At 55.5% G+C, this 19,876-nt stretch overlaps 1 protein-coding gene across 1 annotated transcript; it reads right to left on the reverse strand.

Annotated features, from left to right (window-relative positions):
• Positions 1-7,978: 7,978 nt before the first annotated feature.
• On the reverse strand, positions 7,979-13,569 carry TMEM35B (transmembrane protein 35B). The gene is made up of 3 exons (XM_054011840.1): positions 13,358-13,569; positions 10,023-10,203; positions 7,979-9,627 (listed from the first exon to the last, which is right to left on the reverse strand). The coding sequence occupies exons 1-3, from the start codon at positions 13,463-13,465 to the stop codon at positions 9,497-9,499; spliced, it is 420 nt and encodes a 139-aa protein (XP_053867815.1). The 5' UTR covers positions 13,466-13,569; the 3' UTR covers positions 7,979-9,496.
• Positions 13,570-19,876: the final 6,307 nt, after the last annotated feature.

Consider the following 19,876-nt stretch of genomic DNA (forward strand, 5'->3'; position numbering starts at 1 on the left):
CGCAGGGGATGGGGCGGCAGCTGGAGGCAGGGCAGGGCACGGCACCTGTGCATGTTTGTAAAAGGGGACTCCGAGAGGAAAAGCCCTTCTAAGTCTTCCCCAAGCCCGAGGAGGCCGGCAGCACTGCAAGTGGGGCTGTGGGGACGCAGCCCTGGCTCCCAGAGACAGCTCAGCCATGGTCCCACATCAGCCCCGGACCTACGTCACGCACATCTGCCCTGAGTGGGCTGCAGGTGGGAACAATGGGACCTAACAGCTAAGGCGCAGAGTCCAGGGCCCAAAGCACCGGGGGTCACTCTGTGCAGAGGTGAAGGGGGTTCCTGTTTCACTGACCCAGCCCCCCCGCCCACACCGGCCCGTAGTGCTTAGCCCAGCAGGAAAGCCTGGTGCCGGCTGGGATGAATCAGCCGTGTGTGACTGGCAGGGATAATGGGCCTTTTCATTCCCTGCTCTCCAGGCCAGATTGACTGAGCAATGTGGCAGCTGATGGTGCAAGCCAGGGTCTGCGCTGGCCTGGACTGTGGTGGGGCTCAGGAATCTAACCACAGAGCACTCGCTGCAGGATCAGGGATGGAAAGGAGGGACAGAACTTGGAGAAATTAACACTTGTCGCTCCCCCACCCCTGCCGAGAGCTGGGTGTTGCTAGCCACATTTACCAGTGGGGAAACTGAGGCACAGAGTGGGGCAGTGACTCACCCATACGCAGTAGGAGAGTTGAACACAGAACCCAGGTGTCCTGGCCCCCTTTCTCTCACAGTTGTGAAGATTCTTCCTAACCATAGCTGGGATACAGAACAACAGCACCCGCCCCCATGGGTGAGAATTTGCCCCCCCCCCGGGACTGGCACTGGTTACACCTGTTGATGGCCAACTACTCAGGCAAGACGCACAGCTGCAAATTAAAGTGCATCGTGTCTTTGCCCAGCTGTGCTAGGGTTAACACCTCTGGCTGGACCTGGGGCAGTGCCTGAGTGTGACTAGTCCTGACCTCAACCCCAGACTCCAGCAGGACAACACTCACCTTGGGAAGGAGGGAGGGATAGCTCAGTGGTTTGAACATTGGCCTGCTAAACCCAGGGTTGTGAGTTCAATCCTTGAGGGGGGGCCATTTAGGGATCTGGGGCAAAAATCTGTCTGGGGATTGGGCCTGCTTTGAGCAGGGAGTTGGACTAGATGACCTCCCAAGGTCCCTTCCAACCCTCCTATGCTAGGATTCTATGAAATGAGTGACTCCCATGGGGATTCCTACATGCAAAGGCCAAGAGAGACCTTCAGATCAGCTTGTCTGACCCCCTTGCATAGCACAGACCACAGCCCCTCACCCAGTTACCCCTGTCCTGAGTCCAGGAACTTGTGTTGGGTTAAAGCCTCTTCCCGAAGGGCAGCCAGGCTGGACCATCAAGAGATGCAGAGGTCAACACTTCCTTTGGTAGCACTTTCCAACAGCTACTTACCCTCATAGCTAAAAACATGCACCTCCTTTCTGTTCCCACACGTCTGGCTCCAGCTACCAGCCACCAGTTCTTAGAAAGCCCTCTCAGAGCTGGTATTTTCTCCCTGGGAAGTTATTTGTGCACAGTAATCAAGTCACCTTGCGATAAACTAACCAGAGGGAGCTCTTTAAATCTCTCATTGCAGGAGATTTTCTACGGCCCTCAAATAACTTTTGTGTCTCTTCTTTGCCCCTTTGCCAATTTTTCAATATCCTTTTTAAAATGTGGAGCCCAGAACTGAATGCACTATTGGTCTCACCAATGCCGTATACCGAAGTAAAATCCCCAGCCTGCTCCTGTTGTGAAGGCCAAGACTGTAACAGGGTTCAAAAAAAGAACTAGACTCTAAGTTCATGGAGGATAGGGCCATCAATGGCTATTAGCCAGGATGGACAGGGATGGTGTCCCTAGCCTCTGTTTGCCAGAAGCAGGTAATGGGCGACAGGGGATGGATCACTTGATGGTTACCTGTTCTGTTCATTCCCTCTGGGGCACCTGGCATTGGCCACTGTCGGAAGACAGGATACTGGGCAAGATGGACGTTTGGTCTGACCCAGTATGGTCGTTCTTATGTTCCTACTCACTACACCCGTTTACACCTCTAACGATCACATTAGCTGAATTATGCATATCCCATGGGAATGGGGGGAGCAAGGATCATGGCCTGAGGGGTTTGAACCCCCTGGGCTCTGAGCCAAACATTAGCAGGAATCCCTGAGACCCGGGATCCTGCAGATACCTGCAGTGGGAGAGCCCGCGGGGCAGGAACTAGCATGCATTTGGTGCAGTGCAGCCCGAGGGATGGATCGGGAGCATGACAACTCCATGTGGTCAAGTTTCCACAACTCACCAACGGTGCTGAACGAGTGGCGAGGGGAGAGCAACGCTGGAGTTTCTGTTCCTTTCAGGTTTTGTTCCTTGTTCATTTCAAAGTGACGTTCAGAATTAACACGCGCTCCTGGGAGGCCCTGCCAGACAGGTGCGCAGCACTAGATTGGTCTGTGCTCCGTCAAAGGCTCCAGCACCGGGGCTTCAGGAGACCTGGGTTTTGTTCTGAAACTCGCAGCATGACCTAGGGTACGTGACTTCCCCCTCTCAGTGCTTCAGTTTCCTCCCATCTGAGCAACAAGGTTTGTGCAGGTTAGTTAGTTACTGCTTATAACGTGCTTGGAAAACCTTGGCTGGAAGGGAAGGGATACATTCTTAGATGGTTTCTTTTTGGAACCTGTGGGCCCCTTCCCAGCGATGGGTGTGTGCGCCCAGAAACCACACAGAGGGGCACTGTGCCAATGTATGATCGTAGACCCAATACCGGGCCTGCTGCTCTGCGTTTGTGAGTGGGAAGCAGAGAGTAAATAATTTACTGATCCCCGGGCCCTCCAACCCAGCAGAGGTCAGGCTGTAGAGGGAAAAGTAGTCATCCTCTATTCAGGCTCTGCCCACACCACCAAGCTCCACCCACAAACAGTGAGTCACTGACTTCTTGATTAAAAGGATCTGCAATGAAATGTGCTGGTGTTTGTTTACATTTGTCATTAGGTTTCAGAGTCAACACGCCATGGTGATCGATGCTCACATCCCTCTTGGAGTTTCAGTCTGTCTGCAGACTCAGGCGCACAGCACTGCATGGGCCATGTTTTGAAGGGGTTTCTTTAGACATAAGGAGAAGTGATAGCGTAACACACACTGTGTTGTACTGGCCAGAACCAGTTAAATAGGACTTCCATTTCCTCCAACGGACCGATCTCCCAGCATCCCTGCCACCCTGCCTGTGAGCTGGGAGAATCAAACCTCTGCCAATGGGGGACTCCTGCCCCCTCTGTGATGAGCACCAGACACTCGGGGTCTCTTTGCTGAGACAGGGAGACTATGTGCACCAAGGAGCTTCCTTCCCATCCACTCGGCAACTGAGTAATCAATGCTAGTAGAAACACACCAAGAAAAGCCCTCCCTGCAGCAGCAAAATGTCCAGAGCTGGGGACCGGTGCCACTCTCTTGGGTTCAGATGCCTGGCTGCAATCGCCCAGGGGATTCCAGAATAAATGCCTCACAGGGCTGTCGAGTGTGTTCCCTCATGTGTTCCCCGGTCTCAGAGCCTGCCCGGCTCCCTTCTGACTGGGCGGGGGCGGATGCAATGAACGAGGCGACCTGGTTCTCAGAGGTTGTCCTGCCCACAACTTTCCCAAAAGTTATTTCTCTGTTCTCAGAAACAAAGAGGAAGAGGGTCAGAGGCGCCGCTCTGAGCCCCTGTGCAGGGGGGCTGGAACAATGTGTGTAGTGGGGGTGCTGAGATATTGAACCAAACTGTATATAATGGAAACCACTTCAAGCCAGGGGGTGCGGCAGCCCCCTCCGCACCCTTATTTCCAGCACGTATGCCCCAAGACTGTTTCGCATGGTCTCCTTCTGGCCCCAGTTACAGATACTCATCTCAGGCTTGGGAAGGGGGTAAATAATTCCTTTTGATCATCAGCGAAAATCAGACCAAGAAGCAGTTTGCGTCACTGAGCTATGATGTGGTGCTGGCAATTCAGACATATTAGCATCAGGGTGACGCATAGATGGCTCTTCTTTTATTTTCAAAATGAACCTAGTGCTTTCTCATGCAGCACACAATCGACCTGTGGAACTCCCTGCTGCAGGAGTTCTTTGAGGCAAATGCTGAGGTGGATCACCAACCAAAGATCAGATTCTGAGCACTCTCAATCCCACTGACTCCAGCAGGCATTTCAGGTGCTCAGTAGGTGGATAGGATTCAGCCCATATTTGTATCTCTGCAATGTAGGATGATGGTGATAATCAACTCCCAGGCTCCACGGTGTAAGCTGTAGGGGTCAGGAAGGAATCCATCCCCTTCAGGGAATCAGGGACACCACAAGGATTTCCTCCTCCTCTTGAGGTCTTGGATGTTAGCTAGACACATCCTGTTTGAGCTTGCCTGGCCAATCCTCTGGGCTTGATTCTCCATGGCCCTGATCCTGGTGTAGCTGTTTCCACTAGTGCAGCAGTTCTCAAACTGTGGGTTGAGACCCCAAAGTGGGTCGGGACCCCATTTTAATGGAGTCACCAGGGTGGGTGTTAGACTTGCTGCAGCTCGGGGCTGAAGCCAAAGTCTGAGCCCCACTGCCCAGGGCTGAAGCCCTCGAGCTCTGGCACCCCACAGGGAGGTGGGGCTTTCCCCCCCTTCCTGGGGCCGTGTAGTAGTAGTTGTTGTCAGAAGTAGGTCACGGTGCAATGAAGTTTAAGAAACTCTGCACTAGTGCAAAGCGAGTGCCACTATTTGGAGTTGCTTTCCACACCCATGCAGGGCAATGGAGAATCAGGGCCTATATTCTCAGTCTGACAGGGCTCTCTCTCTCTCACACACACACACACCCCGGCCCTGTGACAGTTGGTCCGGCACATATCTCAGAGGCCCCAGATTGCCGCCTAGTTCCCGCCCCCGCGGTGGCTGTGCCTCCCCTGCCATCCGCCCACAGGCTGATTTCTCTCAGATCTTCTGCTCCCTGGGGGTCTCGTCTGCGCTGTGGTGGCTGATGGGAAGGCTCTTGCCTGGGTCCAGGAAGCTGTGGGGCCCTGCTAGAGCAGGCCCTGCCCCTGGCCCCCAAGACAGATAAGCACAGACCCACCTGCCAACATGCCACTCCCCTGCCCCGGTAGGGCCAAGCAGGGAGCTCGGTCCTCGGGGCTACACAGCCCTTGGCCTCTGGGTCCACCAGCAAGGGGTCACCAGAGAGAGCAAACCTTGCTCTCAGCCCCCAAGCGGGGAAGCCTGGCCCATCTCTGCCCCACACGGAGGGTATCCACCCCTGGTGCCATCCTGCTGGACGCGTGGCAAACACCAGACTCACCAGCAGAGGAAGGAAAGTGCATTCTGCTCCTGTAAGAGCAGGAGCCCCAGAGGCTGGGGAAAAATGCTGGGAATGTTACAAGTGATGGAGGGGAGAGGGGCAGGGGTGGGGAGCCAGCAGGAAGCTCTGAGCCTCAGGCAGCCCCCAGGGGCCAGGGCTCCCAGAGAGCCACCCCAGCCCAGCAGCTGCAGCATGAACAGTCCTCCCCCTTTCCCCACCCCCCTGGACCCTGAGTCACGACCGCACCTGTTGCAGCCAGAATCCCTTGCAGCCAGGCTCTGGGGGCTGTCAGGGCGGGGGAAGCTAAGTGCTGCCAGGTGGGGGTGCAGAGGAGGGAGAGAGGCAGGGGTTTGTCCCCCTCCCCAAATTGCCAGCACCTGCCCTGTGATCCTGCGAGCGCAGCGGGGGCCGCGCCACCTGCTCTGGGGACGCCAGCAGCTCACAGACATGCCCTCGCATGCCAGACCGAGCTCGTGCAGGAAGCGGTTGTCCCCAAACCAGTCCCTGCTGCAGCTGCATCTTCTCAAGCAACTTAGGGACTAGAAGCCCCCTTCTGCCCTGTGAGAGCCCGCAGCAGGGGCTACGGGAGACCTCATCCTCAAGGCACCAGGAGACCTGCATCGTCCCTGGACCCAGGGCACCTACCACAGTTGCTATGTGACCCCACCCCATGGTTGGATCCTCCCCTCCCTGGGTGCATCAGCCAATGCAGTTACAGGGGCAAGGGAGAGGCCCCTAAGCCCAGAGCTGACCACTAGTGACCTACTAGGATCCGCTGCCCACAGACCCGCAGCACTGCCAATGTCGCTCTGATACCTGGGCGCTTGCCTCCCGCCACAGTGCTGCAGCCTCAGGCTGATGCCAACACAGTCACAGCTGCACGGAGCATGCCCAGAGGAAAGGGAAATGTAACCCACTGTTCAGTGTGTCCATTACAGACCCCAGCCCGCAGCAGCAGGGCAGGACAAGCTAGGCTGGGCTGCCCGCTTGCATGTGACTGAACTAGGCTGCAGGGGCCTTGTGGCACAGCCCACGTCGTCGTATTCATCTGGATGGACGCTGCAGGCCCAAAGCATGAACACGACCCCGTCACTGTCCAACAGTAAACAGCGCTAAATGGGGTGGGGGTAAGCTGGAGACCTTGGCCGCTCCGGACACAGCAAACACCACAGGAAATCCATGCCAAAGGCTAGAAATTTACGGACTGAAGCCCAGGAAAGGAAAAGAATCAAAACAAGGCAAACACTGAAAGTGGACTTGAGAGATTATGCAACACAAATAATGAAACCTGTTCAAAGTCTCTTTCTAGAGAGGGTGATGTGGGTGAGAGTCTCATTCTGCCAAACTGCCCTCCCAGCTGGGGAAGAAATCGGTAGTTCTGGTCAATTTTGAGTCAGTAACATCAGTTCCTCGCGTTTGACAAAACACAGACACTAAAGGAAGAGAAGAAATAGGATAGCAGTTGGGGGAAATACAGATTTTGACGTTGGCAGGATACAGGGTGGTTGATCAGTTACAAATGGATGGTCTGGACTGGCAGGCCGGCCGTGACAGCTGTTGTTCTGGGCCCTGGCTTGCTTCCCCAATTGGGGACATCATCTGGTTTGTCACGGCAGGTCCCTCTGCTTCATTGTGCTTCCTTAGAGCTGGCTGGGGCATCTCATCTTGCCTGCGGTGCAGCCGCTCCCAGGATCAGGTGAAAAGCCAAGAGAGGAGAGCAGGATGATCACGGGGGATGGAAAGCAGAGGGGGCTGGGGGCAGACAGAGCAGGATGTCACATGTGGCAAGCTGGGGTCCTCACTGGTGCAGCAAAGTTGGTCAAGCATCGTCACTGGAGTATCAAGGTCTGAGCGTGGCAGTAAAAACCTTGCCCCAGCCGCGGTGGTGGAAGAAGTCCCTTCCTTTCTCCCCAAGCCTCTTTTGAGGGGCCCCAAAAGGGGTGATGGGGAGAATGGTCCCACCTCTCGTTTTTTGCCTACCAATTAGGCCTAATTTCCAACGCACCAATTTTGGTCCATTAATTTCCCATCCCTTACTCCGCCTGGTTACCAGTCATAATCTTACCCAGTCCGCGGGGGCAAGCCGCAGACCCCCTCTGTTTATGTTAATTCAGTCCGTCCGTCTGTCTCCTTCATACGTCTTTTCTTAAACAGTTCTGTAGAACAGACCCCTTCATGAACCTTCACCACCACTCTGGCCACGGCTACACACTGGGGCTTTCCCCAGCTCTGACCGCTGGGGCTCATGGCTGCTTCCCGCCAGGTGTGACTCAGAGCCCAGCCCCCCTTCTAGGGGAAGGGGGGAGTGTCACAGCTATTGGATGGCCCCTCCATGGGCAAGCTCCACCCAGCTGCTCCCCTCCCCCCCCCAGCCCCACCCACCTGCACCATCCCCTGACCCCAACTGGATCTGCAGGCACGCATCGCCCATCCACAGCATGGTCAGGGAGTCTCCCCAGAGGCCTGTTTACTCCACCGCATGCCTTGCCCACCAAGGGCTGAGGATGGGGCTAGCACCCCCCACACCCCATTCCCATTCCTCAGCGTTGAGGATAGCACAGTCCATGGCAGCGACTCACCCGTTTGCAGCAGCCGCTGAGGCCCAGACCGGGGACAGAACAAGAGGCAGCCAGTTGGAAATAGAGGTTTTATTTAAAAGTCAGCGCTATGTGGCCCCCGTCCAGAGCAGTCAGCACCATCTCCCCCCGCCCTGAGGCCTGGCCAGACAGCTCCATGGGGCACTGGCACCATGATACGATTCTTAGCGATAGAGCAAAGTGGGCAGCCCCTGACCCCCGGCAGAGCATCCCAGGCTGGTGGCACATCCAGTGCAGTGCCAGGCGGCTCCCCCTGCCCTGTGTCTGCCAGGTTGGCTGGTCCTAGGACCGAGCAGACTTGGGCTCTCCTTGGAGAAGCTGGGGTGGGCAGCGGGGAGAAGGGAAAAGCAACGCGGGCAGCTGCTGGGAATCAGCCCTGGAGCCCTGCAGCCTGAAGGAATCAGCGCGAGAGAAGCCGGGCTGGCTCCTGGGGCGAGAAGAGCGGGTGGGGAGAACTGAGACTGCAGAGCAAATGTCCAAGTTCAGGGAGCGGCCCAGTGGGGTTTGGCCCAGAAGGCCTGGAGAACGGAGGGGGCAAGACGTCTCGTTGGCAATGGTGGCACCTCAGTGCAGGTTTGGGGCTGACCTGAATGGAGGAGGTGTCGGAGTGGAGAGACCTCACGACATCCACCCCAGAGAACCCAATGCAAGATCCGCAGCCTTCCGGCACCACCTCGGAGGACCAAGCTGCATCTCCGTTGGCTCTGAGCAGCAAGGACGTTGCAGGGTGAGAAGGTTCCTCCTTCATTCCCGCTGCACGGAGTCCTTACACACCACTCTCCCTGGCCAGCGGAGAAGGGTGGGCCCCCCAGGAGCCAAAGGTTGTGTTCACCTCAGCTGCTCCCACTGAAAACCCAAGCTGTCTGCGGCTCCCAAGGAATGGGAGCCGCAGAGATTCCCACCAAGAGCACCCCACAGGGCCTGGATGGGGATCACTGATGGGATGTCAGTGGTTCAAATCCAGCCAGGAGCTGTCTGAACCTGAGATGAGTTTTCTGGGTCTCAGCTCAGTTCCTAGGGGGACTCTCCCCCCCAGCACTAGCTGGCAGAGAGGTGAAGGGCTTGCTAGGCCATGGGAGCTTGACCCCTTCCCTTCCCCCCCCCCCCCCCCCGACTCACTCCAGGTCACGCTGGAGGGTGACCCATTGTGGGAACTCACACAGCTGTTACCCATTTGGGGCACACTCCAGAGCTTCCCCCCCCCCCATGAGGTCCCAGCACAATGCACCACGACCCAGTTCCAATTACCCTGCCCCACCTGGCAGGTCAGGACGGGCCGCCTTCAAAGCCAGGGCAGAAAGAGAAACTTCCCAGCCTCTGTGCAAAGCTTCCAGCCAGGAAGCTGCTCCCCACGCAACCGCAGCAGGTCCCCCAGGTCCCCGAATTAGTCAGCACTGGGCCCCAGTTCTGCTGGTCCCGCCCCAGGATTTTTGAGTTTGTACTGCGCATAAGCGGCGAGTTCATTGGCAGGAAGCCATGTCATTGCAACACTTTGTTGGGGGGAGGACACCATTTCCTGCCAATCCAGCGCCCCGGCCCCCCATTTCATTCCAGTCACTCAAACTTGGACTTGGCCCTGCCCCCTCTTCCTCGTATGTTGAGCAGCAGCAGGAGGCCCAGGCAGATTGTAGCCGGAGCACACATGGCCAAGGGCTCCTTCAGCACCAGCAGGGTGTAAATGGCACCTGGGGAGACAGAAGAAAACATGCTGGGGAAGAGTCAGGAGATGGACCAATGAAAGGTCAGAACCACCGCCTCACCATCAGCCCAAAGCACCCGGCTCCAAAAGGTGGCCCCCTGGCTTTGAACCGTTGTCATTACACTTCAGAGTCAACAGACCCCATGAGATGGATGTGGGCAATTCACACCTCTGGGAGCTACTGTCTAGAGCTGGGGACTGGGAGCTCTGGAGGACGGGGTGGCATCACCACCAAGGAGAAAAGATCAATTTTGGAGTTCCTGAAGCGAAAGCCGGGACTCCCTGGTGGGCGGGGAGGAGAGGGGGTAGCAGGGCCGGGGAACTCTCAGTAACAAGTCCCACTGGCCAGCTCGACCCAGGAGCCCGGCGGCCGACACCTACCGATCATGACGATGGTGAGCACGAAGTTGCTGATCTCCTGCAGGAGCTGGGGCCCAAAGGCCAGCAGTGCTCCGGCCACCACCTCGATCCAGCCAACCACCTGCAGGTACTGCCCCGGCTCCGGCTTGTAGCCAAACTCCTTCAGAGGGAAGACGTCGGCGAACTGCACAAACTGGGACTTCTGGAACGGGGAAGGGAGCTTCAGCGGGTAAGGGGCCGCGGCGGTTCCCTTCCCGGGAACGGGGCGTTTGGGCTCACGGCACGGCAGGGGCTCAGTCACGGTGCACGGGAGAGAGGAGATGGGCAGCCTGGAGCCCACGGGGGGCTAGGAAAGGAGCAGGGCGCCCCTTGCTTTGAGGTCTAGAAAGGCAGCTGGGGGGCTCCCAAGTAAAGGGCCTGTCTGCAGTAGCGCTAGGTGCCCCCAAGGGCAGTCAATGGGGCAGCAGGGGCGCAGCACTGCCAGAAATCAGGCCCTAGGCCTAGAAGGGACGTATTATTTATTGATTAAGCAACAACCACCTGCCCTGCAGTGTAGCAAATTCTCACCCCGCCTGAAATCCCCGCTTCCGCCCACCCTCTGGCCGGCACCTTCCCATCCCGTAGGATCTCACTTTCCCGGGCTGCCAGCCCAACCTCTTTTCCCAACACCTCCAGCCAGGCTCTCTGAAGTGCTCAGTGCCCAGCCAGGCTGTGAAACAAGCAGCCGGACCTTTCAATCCAACAGCAAATTCAACCCTGGGGTGCCCCCTCTGTGCCTGAAGAAGAGGGTCACAGCCTAGCATTCCTGCACTTGGAACTCCATGGCTCCAACCTGCATCTCCCAGACTGCTTTTGGACTGGCTTGAGGGTCTTTCTGGGAGGATAAGGGGGGGGCATAGTTAAGAATCCTTCCTACAACCTCCTTAGGGAATGTTAATTATACGGTTCTTACAGTGCATTGAGTGGGTGGCTTAGGCAGCCAGGACTCCTGGGTTCTCTCCCTAGCTCTGACACAAAATCTGTGGGTCACCTTGGGCAAATTACTTCCCCTTTCTATAGAATGGGGCTAATGATACTTCCCATTGTGGGCAGCCACGTGCTCTTTGGATGGAAGGGGCTATAGAAGGACTAAGTGTTACTATGCCAGAAGCATACAACGCCAGTGCATCCAGACTGTATAAGTGCTGCGACCCTAATAGATCATCATCATCCAGGCTTCAGGTGAGGTTACAGGTGGAATTTTTCAAGGGGGCAGAGAATGCCTTGCTGCACTGATATGGACAGTTTATTTCCCTGCAGCTCTAGGTGACATTCCAGTGCTAAAACTCTCCTCTCATGATAGTTTTTGCCAGCTAGCAATATTGCTCCTTAGCCACAGAGAACTGGAAACCTCTGCTCTTTGCTCCTTTATTCCCTGTTGGCCTCAGCTTAAATCAAAGTTCATTTATTTGTGTGTTATATCAGGGAAAGTTCACTGGCAGATTATTTATCTTCTTATCTTGTCAGTTAGTTTCTGCAAAGCCTCTTGGCAGGGCGTTAGAGAGCAACGTTGGCAGTTCCTGAAAAATTGCCATAACAATCCCACACTACTAGCAACAGATAGTAAGGGCTGGGAGGCAGATCCTGCATTCACCTGCACAGGTGTAAAACCAGTGTCACTCCATGGAGTTAGTTTTCATGGACATCGGTGGACCTGAGAACAGAATCAGGACCCCCATTTTCAAGTGCTCAGCACCCACATCCGGGGTCAGATTTTCTAAGCTCAGCACCCAACCTGCTGATCGCTGGACAGTCCGTGCCTGAGTCCGGAGAGCGCTTACTCATAGACTCATAGACTTTAAGGTCAGAAGGGACCATTATGATCATCTGGTCTGACCTCCCGCATGATGCAGGCCACAAAGCCGTCCCTACCCTTTCCCTTGACTCTGCTGTTGAAGTCCCCAAATCCTGTGGTTTAGAGACTCTCCCGATAACCACACGGGTTGGGGCTCAACCGCGTTTAAATGGAAAGTAACACAGAATCAGTGTATCGTAGCCCCGGCACTTTCCAAACTGTGGTTTATAACCGATCCCTGCGCCTACTGGGTGGGCTGAATGCAGTTGCCCTGCAGCCATGGACGGTGCTAGATTTTCCAGATTGTGCCGCATCCAACATGTAGCCCATGATCAGAGCTCCTCTGAAAATCTGTGCGCCCGCCCCAACTCTCCCTGTTGTTGCTGAGCTGTTTTGGAAAATCTGACCCCAGTGACAGAGGTGAGAAATTGAACCCAGTTCGCCGGCCCCCCAGCCCAGTGTTCTAGCCACTGGACCCCCCCACCTCAAGCCAGTTACAGCCCTTTCAGATGGCACCTCTGGCCAGAGTCCCCCACCAGTTCTGGGTTTGTAAATACCATTGGGTTTTGTTTGGGGGCTGGGGGGAGTTGCTTTCCCCTGCTGCTGTGAAAAGCCACACAACCAACAGGGAGAACTTACTGACTAGACAAGGGAACGGGGCAAGTGACTACAGGCAAAATGCTGTTAGCCATACAAAGAAACAAAGTGGCGGGAAAGCAAAGATAATTTCTCCAGTCCCTGCCAGTTCTGCCATCCTAGGGTTTAATGTATAACTAAGGAAGGTAACAAGCCTTCAGGCAGAGCACAATGTTAAGCTGAGGTTTTGAGCTCGCCATACATGTTTGTAAGTTGGCTGGGTTTACCGCTGGGGGGTAAATATTTCCCTCTGTGGCCCTGATCCGACTCCCGCCCCTGCACAATGGGGTGCTGCCCCATGCCTGGCGCTCTCCGAGAACCCAAAGCACCAGTCACAACACTGGGAAGTGCCTTGGCCTGCATCTGCGATGCACTTTCATTTGCAGGGGTCAGTCGCCTCCTGTTCTTTACAACTCGGGGGGAACCGCCCCACACCCCGGGCGTGCTGGGGGAGTTAAACGCCCGGTGGCAATGGGAAAGGGGGAGATGGAAACACCCCCAGAGCCCCCCTTGGGGAGGAAGGGGGGGGGCTTGCCAGGCCAGCTGCCCAGAGTCCCAGCCAGAGACAGGGAGCGGTCATGGGGTCGGGGCTCGCCAGCCGCCCCCGCCCAGCCCCACGGGACCGCTCGGAGGCTGCAGGGCGGCGAGCCCCGCTTGCCAAGCCCGCGTCCCGCCCAGGGCGGAAAACGAACCCGACCCAGCGCGGCCGCAGCCCGGCCCCGACCTGCCGCTTGCAGGCGCCCAAACACCCCGCCCCCGGGTCGAACCCGGAGCCGAGCCCGGACCACGCTCCGCCGCGGCGGGTTTTGCAGGAGCCGCGGTTCCCCGGCCCGAGCCCGCTGCAAACCCCGGGGCCGGGGCCGGGGCCAGCGCCCCCCGCACTCACCAGCTGCTGGTAGAGCTCGGCCGAGATCTGGTCCGTCAGCTTCACCGCCCCGGTGAGCAGGAAGAAGAGGCCGAGCAGCACCCGGATGGCGGGGAAGACGAGCGCCATGGCCGCGGGCAGACACAGCCCGGGCTGGGGCGACGGCTCCGGCGGCGGCTCCCCGGCCAGTCCCGCCCCACCCCTGGGCGCAGCCGGGGCCAAGCGCGTCAGAGGCGGCGGGTCCCGCCTGGCACCTCCCGGGCTTCCCCCGCCAGCCCGTGGGTGTCTCCTGCAGCCAGGCTCCGCCCTGCGACCCCCGCGGGGCTGGGGGGTCCCCGCCGGCCACACCGAGCGCTTAAGCCACTTGGCCAGGGTGACACTGAGGTTCAACCCCTCTACGTTTTAGAGCAGGGGTTGGCCACCTTTCAGAAGTGCCCAGTCTTCATTTAATCCCTCTGATTTCAGGGTTCGCCTGCCAGTCAGACAGTTTAATGTTTTTAGAAGGGAGATATCCCATCTCCTAGAACTGGAAGGGACCTTGAAAGGTCATCCAGTCCAGCCCCCTGCCTTCACTAGCAGGACCAAGTACTGATTTTTGCCCCAGATCCCTAAGTGGCCCCCTCAAGGATTGAACTCACAGCCCTGGGTTTAGCGGGCCAATGCTCAAACCACTGAGCTAGCCCTCCCCCCTATCCCTTATAGAAAGGTCTCTTTCTATAAGTCTATAATCTATAACTAAACGATTGTTGTATGTAAAGTAAATAAGGTTTTTAAAATGTTGAAGAAGCTTCATTTAAAACTAAATTAAAATGCAGAGCCCCCCCCCCCGGACCAGTGGCCAGGACCCAGGCAGTGTGAGTGCCACTGAAAATCAGCACACGTGCCATAGGTTGCCTACCCCTGTTTTCGAGTGCTGCCTCTCTCCTGGTACATGTTGGTTTGAACAAACAAGTCTATCCATCATATTATCCTTTTGACCCTGTCTTTAGGATGGGCCAGCCCGTTCCTCATTATCTCTGTGGAATGTGTTCGTACTGGGATGTTCTGGTGCCACCCTGGCACATGTATACATGCAATTAGCAGCCTTCTTCTTGGCAATCTCTGTGAGCAGGGCCTGCCCCTGGCTCTTAACTTTGCTTTATGTTAGCAAAGTCGTGACCACTACTTTAGTTCAGGCCTCTGATACAAGGGTTTATGTTTCAGGGCCTCATCTTACTACACTTGGCTTCTGGAGACAAGCGGGCAGCTTCAGGGCATGCACCTGGCCTTTACAGGTATTTATTTGGGTCAAACCAGAGTCAGGTTTCTGCACCGAGTTTTTTTCATCAGTCCTTCCTTTGAAGAGTTTAGCACAGGGCACTGTTGAGTATGGAACAAACACAGCCCAGTTCTGTCAGTCGTATTTTCCTTCCCCGACCCTTCAGAGGGTGGAGAGCTGGTCAGACAGGGCACCAGCAGGGTAGTCTGCAGCACCCTGAGCTATTCTGGATTGCAAACTAATCAACAACTGGAAATGCGGCAGAGAACAAGGACAGAATTCAAGTGGGGTTTTCTGTGAAAGCCTTTTTAAAAATCCTTTCTAAATAATAGATTCCTGCATCAGGCAACCTCGTTCCCTTCTTCCAGGATGGGATGTTGTGTCCTTAATACCTTGCACATCACTGCATGAAACATTAAACAGTTCTCTCAGGACTCTTGTTAAAGCAGGAGAGGGCAGAAGAGCGAAAGGAGAAGCCAGCCCGAGGAAATCATTTTACTTCAGCTGAAAAAGAATCTGCTTGTGTTTAAATAGAGAAGAGGTTACACCCCAATCCTTTCATGTGTTCTGGAAACTCCCGGTAACTTTGATCCAAATTCTCTCTTGCTGGGTCTGCTTAGTGTGCAAAACAGAGGCCTGCTTTTAATTTTTAAAATGCTGCAAGAACCATTTAATTCCCCCTCACCCAAGAACATAAGATGTCCGTTTCAAGTGCCATAACGATCAAGTACCTTGCTGCTGTAACAGCCCTAGCCTTGGTGGGCTTATGCTCGGCCTGAATTCACCCCCGAGGCATTTAAATATGGAGATTACAGAGGGGATAACCTCCTAGGTTATGATTTACCCCAACAGCTTTACATTCCAGCACATCTTAAAGATGCTCTGTGCAGACCCCACCTCTTCTTGGGAGGCACAGAGCCTGCTTTTCAAAGCAGCTGAGGGCGCCCAGTTTGCATTGACTTTGGCCTGTGCTCTAAAAATCAGGGCTTAAGCCTCTCTCTATCAGCGATCAGGATGAGACCGTCACAGGGGCAGATTATTCCACACCTGTCTGGGGGAGGGGGCAGTTCTTCCACCTTCCTCTAAAGCACGTGGTGTTGGCCACTCTCAGACAGGACACTGGACTAGGTAGACCATGGGTCTGATCCAGACTGGGAATTTATAAGTTACCACACCCCTGTAAATCCAATGACTTCAATAGCATGAGAGCAGAAATGTGCCAATTGGGTGCTGCACGGAGCAATCAACGCTGGAGAGACGCTGACATGTGGCGTTTTGGACCGTTACTGGAGGATACTAGGGTATTTTTTCCTAACACTTCTTTCAGCAACTTTTGATTGCAGTTTACAAGTATTACTGAATCAAACCCCACAGCAGGTCAGTGTTATCCCCATTATATAGAGACAGACGCAGAGAGGTTAAGTAACTTGCCCAAAGACACACAGCAGTGGGGCTAGGGCTACAACCCAGGAATCCTTCCCTCTGTCCTAAACTCCCTAGAGACAAGGATCTCACAAGATGGTTCCCCTCTCCCCTCCCTCCCACCAACTGTCATCATTAGATTTATAATGGAACAGAATCCATGGTTACATGCTAGGGATGCCAAACTGCAATACAGCAGAACCACACCTGAGACAGTATTGCTAGTGCATTCAAGGCCAGACACTAAATTCCCAGTGAACTAACTCACTTCTCATCTTGCAAGCTCAATGAACTCAGCCTACTGTCCGTATCTTCACCCAGCGATTCACAGTCTGCGTTGTCTTCCCCTCTGGGTATATAGACATGGATCTCTGCTCTGGATTTTCTGATCTGGGGCAGCAAAGGCAGATCCCCCCAGGCCAACGGCAGGCAAGTGAGCCCACACACCAGCAAACTCTGCGCTGTAGCACCAGGAAAGGGTTTCAGTGCTGAGGGCTGCATATTCCTCTGGGCCACTGCTCCTGCTGGGAGGTTGTTCCCATTAGGCTTCGACTTGCTGGGAGAGGTCTTGACAACTGGTCGGATGGGACTGGAGAAGTGCATGTAGGTCTGTTGCTTCCTTGGCCCTCGATGGGTTCCTGTCCTCTCCCTCAGGTTGGAAATGCCGCCATCTTGTGCTCTGCTACCTGTGGAGTAGATTAGCCCTGGAGGAGGTCTTAGGAAGGGTAACTTGCTGTTCTTTAGGAGGCCTTGCAGAGCAGAGCGTTCACTTTTGGTAAGGAAAGCTTTGCACCTGCTTTAAAGACAAGACCAGGGGTTAGCTCGGGGAGCAGACACAGGAAAGCAAGAATTCAAACCCCAAGCTAAAGACCTAATCCAACGCCCATTGAAGTCCTGTGAAAGACTCCATCAGGGCCCAGCTGCCTGGAGCCCATTTCCCCTTCACCCTCTCTGCAAAGTCTGGAGCTGCAAACCCCTTTGCCCTCTCTGCTGCTGGCACTTGGGTGAGCAGGTCAGGGATGACTCCCACTCCAGGGTGGGCTGTGCTGGCGTGGGGTTCTTCCCACATCACCACCCCCTTTGAAATGTCAGGGTCCTTGCATGAGCTGCCTTCAGCAGGGGCCGGGTTCCAACTGCTGCTGCCCCTCTCAGAAATGCTCTGCCCAGCAAGAGGCGCACAAGGGAGAAGTCGAGAGCTACTATCCCGCTTCTGCCACAACAAGGTGATTTATAACGGTCGGGTCAGCATCGTTATAGGCATGAAGAGGTGAAATGACAGCAGGTCAGTGGCAAAACTGGACATGGAACCCAGGTGTCCTGACCCCCCTGTACAGCATGATGTCCCCTGCTCATATGGATACACAGACAGCCCCTGTTCAGGAAATGGAACTCTAGGCAAATGATTGCTCCTGTTCAGGGGGGAGGATGTAACGGGGGTTGTAGGCACCTAAAATACAGGCACTACTTTGCTCTGCTGTTGCAGCATGTCTGCAGCTCTGTGCTGGGGTCCATTATCATCATGTCAGAATCTGAGCCTTGGAATTACTGGACCAGAATTTCTTCTTTACAATCCCAGGACAGGAAGGGGCAGCAGCGAAGGCTGCAGGGATCGATCTCTTGGGAGGTGTCATTTCCATTTCCTGCAAGGAACATCCATCCGGTCTCCGTGGAGTCCTCAGAGTGGGCCAAGTGCAGCCCTGGGGGTGAGTTCACTGCCTACACCAGATTCAGAGGTCTCCCTCCTGTTCTGAGAGTGGGTCTCAGACAGCGGTGGCATGCGGCCAAAATCAGGTTGGTGGCAGAACAAGAATCCATGAGGACTACACTGCTCGCAACCACGTGCGTGACATGCCAGGTACTTGTACAGCTGAGATGTGGGACACCAGAGCCCAAAGTCTGAGAACTGGTGATTTTGAGCAGTGGTTTCTCAAGCTCTTCCATCCCTCCTGGGGGTACAATGCAGTGTAGTCTGGGAAACCCCCTAGTACAGCGATTCTCAAACTTCAGCAACCCGAGGACCTCCATTTTGATTAAAAAATTGGGGACCCCCAAGCCGCTCTGCTCAGCCCCAGGCCCTGCCCCTCACCCCTTCCCCCAAGACGCCACCCCCACCCCATCCTGCCCCCAGCTCACTCCATCCTCCCTCCCTCTGTCATTTGCTCCCCCCCCCCACTCACTTTCAGAGGGTGGGGGTGCAGAGTGAAGGCTCTGGGAGGACGTTTGGGTGCAGAAGGGGGTGAGGGCTCTGGGAGGGAGTTTGGGTCTGGGCTCCAGGCTGGGGGAGGGAGTTGGGGTACAGCGGGGGTTTGGGGTGCTGGCTCCGGGAGGGAGCTCTCGACTGGGCAGGGAGTTTGGGTGCAGGTAGCAGTGTGGGATGTGGGCTCTGGGAGGGAGATGGGGTGAAGGGTGCAGGGTCCGGGCTGGGCAGGGGGTCGGGGTGCGGGAGGGGATGAGAGGTGCGGGCTCCGGCAGGGCAGTACTTACCTTGGGCAGCTCCCAAAAGCGACCAACATCTCTCTGGCAGCGGCTCCTAGGTGGGGGAGCCAGGGAGGGGTCTCGGCCAGTAGGAGCTGCGGAGTCGGTGATCAGGGCGGGGGCAGCGGGCAGAGACACCCCTGGCCCCCCCAGGGACATTCCAGCCGCTTCCAGGAGCAGCGTGGGACCAGGGCAGACAGGGAGCCTGCCTTAGCCCCTCTGTCACCAGAGGGAGAGGAGATGATCCATGGGGCCCACAGACCCCAGGTTGAGAAACGTTGCAGTAATAATATAGCCGGGGGGGGGGGGGTGTCGTGAGCCCTAGGGAGCTCTCTGTGACACCCTGAAGCTGACCGCCCATTGCTTTGGACACCCTCAACAAAGGCCAGAGGAGCTAGGCATTTGCTACAGGCAAGCTGGGCTTTGTTACAAGCAGGTTAATTCATTCACCTGCATAAAAGGACAATCAAGTGCTTTGGAGTACAAAGACCATTCATTCCATTCAAAGCTTTCGGGGTGGAGGGGGCAGGGGCGACATTCACAGTCTCCAGTCTTGACTCCCTTTAAAGTAGGGCAGCTGTAATGGCTTCACCCCTATGGCTGGAGTGATTGGTGTCACAGCCTTAGAGGGAGGGACGGCTGCTGAGGACATGGAATTTACCCCTTGCAGGGAGACACTTGGGGTATTATTCCCTGCGGATCGCAGAAATGCTGTGTCCTGCAGCCAGGGGCAGCGCTGTATTCAAACTCAGCTAATTCTTACCCCCATGGCCTTAGTCCCCCCTTTCCCATCTACCTCAACCGCTGCTCCTCTCTTCCACGGACTACCGAAGCCCCTAGCCCACTTCTTTGCAGCAACTCATGGCTGTCTCCCTTGCCATCCTTTGGCACACTTTCCCCACTCCCACCGCCAGACATCTTCCCCCAGCATTACCTGCTCCTCTGGCTGTTGGAGCTAGTTTTCTCGTGCTCGTGGCAGTTCCACTCCCACCTCACTGCATCCTACCTCCACAGTTTGTAGTCCCATTTCTGAGCCACACACACAAAAAATGGCCATATGGGGTCAGACCAATGGTCCATTGAGCCCAATATCCTGTGGTTTTTGTCCAACCTGCTTTTAAAAATCTCTAATGATGGAAATTCTACAGTCTCCCTAGGCAATTTATTCCGATGCTTAACTACCCTGACAGCAAGTTTTTCCTAATGTCCAACCTAAACGCCCTTGCTGCGATTTAAGCCCATTGCTTCTTGTCCTATCCTCAGAGGTTAACGAGAACAATTTTTCTCCCTCCTCCTTGTAACCACCTTTTATGTACTTGAAAACTGTTCTATCCCTCCCTCTGTCTTCTCTGCTCCAGATTAAACAAACCCAATGTTTTAAAATC

Source organism: Malaclemys terrapin, chromosome 22 (assembly GCF_027887155.1).
Source record: "Malaclemys terrapin pileata isolate rMalTer1 chromosome 22, rMalTer1.hap1, whole genome shotgun sequence".
Lineage (NCBI taxonomy): Eukaryota > Metazoa > Chordata > Testudines > Emydidae > Malaclemys > Malaclemys terrapin.

What these genes read in the sequence shown, in the direction of transcription:
- TMEM35B (XM_054011840.1), bottom strand. Translation starts at nt 13,465, where the DNA reads ATGGCGCTCGTCTTCCCCGCCATCCGGGTGCTGCTCGGCCTCTTCTTC. An exon ending in CCGAGCTCTACCAGCAGCTG is followed by an intron (nt 10,204 to 13,357) that starts GTGAGTGCGGGG and finishes TCCCCGTTCCAG; the next exon opens with AAGTCCCAGTTTGTGCAGTT. An exon ending in GCTCACCATCGTCATGATCG is followed by an intron (nt 9,628 to 10,022) that starts GTAGGTGTCGGC and finishes CTGTCTCCCCAG; the next exon opens with GTGCCATTTACACCCTGCTG.